This window comes from Halyomorpha halys, unplaced genomic scaffold (genome assembly GCF_000696795.3).
Source record: "Halyomorpha halys isolate HHAL.00 unplaced genomic scaffold, Hhal_1.1 Scaffold478.1, whole genome shotgun sequence".
NCBI lineage: Eukaryota > Metazoa > Arthropoda > Insecta > Hemiptera > Pentatomidae > Halyomorpha > Halyomorpha halys.
Genome location: NW_027114329.1, coordinates 304,655 through 308,656, shown reverse-complemented (window position 1 = coordinate 308,656; position 4,002 = coordinate 304,655). Strand labels below are relative to the sequence as shown.

Below are 4,002 nucleotides of genomic sequence, written 5' to 3'. Positions count from 1 at the left end.
ATTTTACTGTATTTAATATTTTTTTTTATTTTATTGAAAAAAATCATAAGTCTAATTCACCCTACATGAATGCTTAAAATTTATTTTAATATTTTACAATCATAAAATATCTGATATCTAAAGTCTTCTCCTTATTGGAATAATCTAATAACTGGCATACCTATGTGAGAATTCTTGTATTAAATATCTATCCTTTTCCTTATGGGCCATCCACAAAGCCCGAAAATCTGACAACTTTCCGAGGCTTGATCCTTAGTAAACTTGAATTCCCAGCACAACATTTTTCAATTAGTTTTGATTAATTTATAACATGAATTTGAAAATCTAAATTTCGATCATTCTCTTTTTCATGAAATTCTCTTTCTTTTAACACTTTGCCTAAATACCAGGCCTTCTAACAAGATGTATTAGTATTAGAATTTATTCTTTGTAGTCTTACTTTTTTTGGGGGAATGGGAGGGGGAGATTTCCATTTTGTATTAGAATCTTACATTTTACTCTATCTTATTATTAACATATATACTTTTTTGATATAGCTGTTCCGGAAGTATAATGAGTCAATTGTAAAACTGACTTTAATGTGTTGAAGGGCTGTAAATACATTTACCAGACATTTGTAAACCATTTTAATTGTACTTACAAAATTACTTCTGTAGCAAATCGTTTAGTACAATTATGTCAACTTATAAATGTCTAGTAAATGCATTTTTTAAGACGACCAACACAATAAATTAATTTTTATAAAGTTTATAGTTCAGTCATTTTACTTTCGAAGCAGCAATATGTAGTTGGTGCAAATAAGGCTTCCTTTGTTTGTATCATATATTTACTATATTTTATTCATTGCAATCCTAGACATTTTGGGACTTGTGCTTTGGTGTCAATTACAATTATTTGAAATGTGATAACTGGAAACGGATTCTACGTCTTAGTGGTAAGAACAATAATGAAGATTTGAAGAAAATTCGACAGCTTTTACTAATGTTCTCCGGTCAACAAGTAACGTTTATGCTCATTTTTACATAGTATAGCTACCGATATTAAGCTATCACTCCCGTTTATTTACAAGAGGTAAAGTTAGCCATACTCTTTTCATAAAATTGGTTGTAAATGATTTCTGGCAATAATTTTCATTCGATAATTTACATTAATTTGCAATTTTTGAAATTAATTACATATTAATACTAATATACATGGTGTATGGTATAATAGGCAGTAGGATACTGAGGCAGTTATAAAAGAAATGTTTAGGATCCCTTTGATATTACCTGATAAGTTCTAGTCAAGTGGTTATTGAGGAAATTTTAGGTACGATTGTTTTTAATGGTAATGTAATTTTTCTTGAAGTTAGTTTCACATGAATCTAACATTCACCATTTTTTTTTTCTTTTTGCATGTATAAGAAATAATAATTGTCAATAACTTAACAATAATAATTTAAAAAAAACAAAAATCACAATTTTTTTTATAACTTGCTAAGTAAACATTTTGTGTAAAATATAAAAAGGAGAAAATTACCTACAATTCTAGTTCATTTGGTTTTTTTTTTATTGTGTGATGTGCTATACTCTGGTTAGATAGAGTTCATGGTAATGTCACTTGGATTATTTATGTGCGAAATAGTACAAAATAAATAAATGGGTTAAAAAATGGTTTAAAAGAAAGTTTGTTTAATTGTTTTATTTGACTTACTTTATATGTTTTGGAGTGCAAACATTAATCTGATATTTTATAACTAAATTTTTTAAAAACAAATATAAGAAATCATTACAAAAAAAGCACTAGAAATGAATTTTTTTTTTTGGCTTATAACCTGCAAAGTAAGTATTTCGTTTTATAGAAAATCCTATATCATGCTAAAGAAGAGAAAATTACAATTCATGTTCATATCCATTATTTGTTCTATTTGTGACTTATGTGCAATATACTGGTTCAATGGTAAAACGATCGAATAGTATTTTAAAAAAAAGGCTTGTATGCACTCTTTGAAGTGGAAATTTCTGTCATAATTTCAGTGACTTACTTAATCGTTTTTGGAGTGAACATGAATCTGATATTCTACAAAACATTTTTCTAGAAATTTGAAAAATCATAGAAAAAAAATTAAAATTACAACTTTTTAATTTTTGGTTTATAACTTGCAAAGCAAGCAGTTCATGTAAAATGTAATCCAGTTTTAAATCAAAGATGAGGAAATTCCCAGCAATTCATTTCCTTTTAATTTTTTTGTACAATGTATAATTTTCTGCAATAGTGAAGTCCAGCAGCCACAATTGGATTCGCAAAGGGCTTGAAACTGAAAGTTCTGGTGTAATTGTTTTGTGGCTTATTTAATGTTTTTTGGGGTGCTGAACAGTCACGTTTTCCAACTAAATAATGATTTTATTGAAATTATTTTCATATTTTCTTTGGAGTTCTAACATTTAGGCTTGTCGCACAACACATGTTCTCTCCTCTCCCCTAGCTTTCAGAACTTTTGAAAATTTGATTTGATTTTAACTGGGTCATAACAGAGTGGTCCAACCACCAAAATGTATGTCTTTTGATGGTATTATAAATTTTCTACCTTTCTTCAGTGATTTTAACTCCGGCATTTCCAATGGGACAGGGTCATCTTTTAAAAAATTCTGATATTAAATCGGATTTTATGACAAGTTTATATCCAGCACTTTTCAGATACAACACATCCTGAAAGTATGTAAAAAAAAACACAAATAAATTATGTGGGAAATCGATCAAATTCAATTTTCTAATTTGAATTCGTCATTTATCTATTGAGACATCATTTTGACAGCCATTTTAGTCTCCTCGATTAGTTGAGAAAACTCATATCTGACAGATTCTTATAGTAAGAAAATAAAAAAAGTGCTCTATTTGGATTTGTTTAAAAATTTAATTTGCTATCATAAACCATTAAAAAAAAACAAACATTCAATTTAAAATTCCTAAGTTAGGTTAGGTATGGTGGAGAAGAGCTGGTGGTCAGAAAATTAACACCTCAAAAGATAGAACACAGAGCACTGTAATGACCCTGTGAAAATCATATCAAAATTTAAAAAAAGAAAACAGGTTAAGGAGGGTGAATGTGTACAGTAAGTACATCCTGTTTTCTTTATAAAACATCTCTTTATGAAAGAATATGTACCAACATTTAATAGTTTTTGAAATTTCGTTTTCCCAGTTCATTGTTATTGTTTTCCTAAATACAAAACAGGTATACATTATTTTGTCATTTGAATGAGGAAAATCTAGGGAATTCCACTTACAGACTATTGTTATCACTGTTTTATAATATATATAAATAAAAAGATTATTTGTAGTTTAAAAAAAATAAATAGATAAAAAGTTGGGAATTAGTTAAAAATTAAAAGTACCATAATTGCGGACTCCATGTTATGATTTGCGTTCTGGAAATTATTTAACAAATCCATTGCTTATGGATTTTTTTTTTTTTTTTCAAATTTCCTATTAAATAGAAACCTTATATATATATATATTTTTATGTGGGTTTTTTTAGTACCTGCTTTTGAGCAATTGTTTATTGTAAAATTCATTTATACATTAAATTTTCCATATTGTCATGATTAGGTCCTGGCAGTAGTTTTGCTGATTTTGTAGTTGGTGGGTGGGTTATAATTTTTCTTTATTATTTTTTTTGATCATATGATTAAGGTAAAAATAAATAGGTATCGAGTAATATTTAATTATTTTTTAGATTCGACAACTCCCTGAGAGTGTAATTGTGGAGACCACAGAGTACAAATGCTTACAATCCCAATTTTCTGTCTTATACAACGAATCAATGCAGCTGAAAACACAGCTAGATGAAGTTAGACATCAGTTACAAACATCAAAGAATGCTCATCTCAGGCAAATCGAGATGATGGAGGTAAACATTTTCCTATAAATATAATATATAGAATAAATTTCAATGTTTTGTCCTGTTTTCTTGTTGAGCAAGATAACCAAACATTTTTTTTTTTTTTTATTTATCAGAGCTAT

General features: G+C 27.7%; 1 protein-coding gene across 9 annotated transcripts in view; it reads left to right on the top strand.

Moving 5' to 3' along the window:
• Window positions 1–4,002, top strand: part of Bre1 (E3 ubiquitin-protein ligase Bre1) — a 37,892-nt gene that overhangs the window by 11,569 nt on the left and 22,321 nt on the right. For 6 of the 9 annotated variants that reach the window (XM_014424771.3, XM_014424768.3, XM_014424772.3 and 3 more), the window contains exons 8-9: window positions 856–999; window positions 3,716–3,889. In XM_014424771.3, coding sequence (XP_014280257.1) covers window positions 856–999; window positions 3,716–3,889 — 318 coding nt within the window. The remainder of the gene's footprint in view (window positions 1–855; window positions 1,000–3,715; window positions 3,890–4,002) is intronic. The other 3 variants (XM_014424774.3, XM_014424773.3, XM_014424775.3) reach the window with 1 other exon arrangement.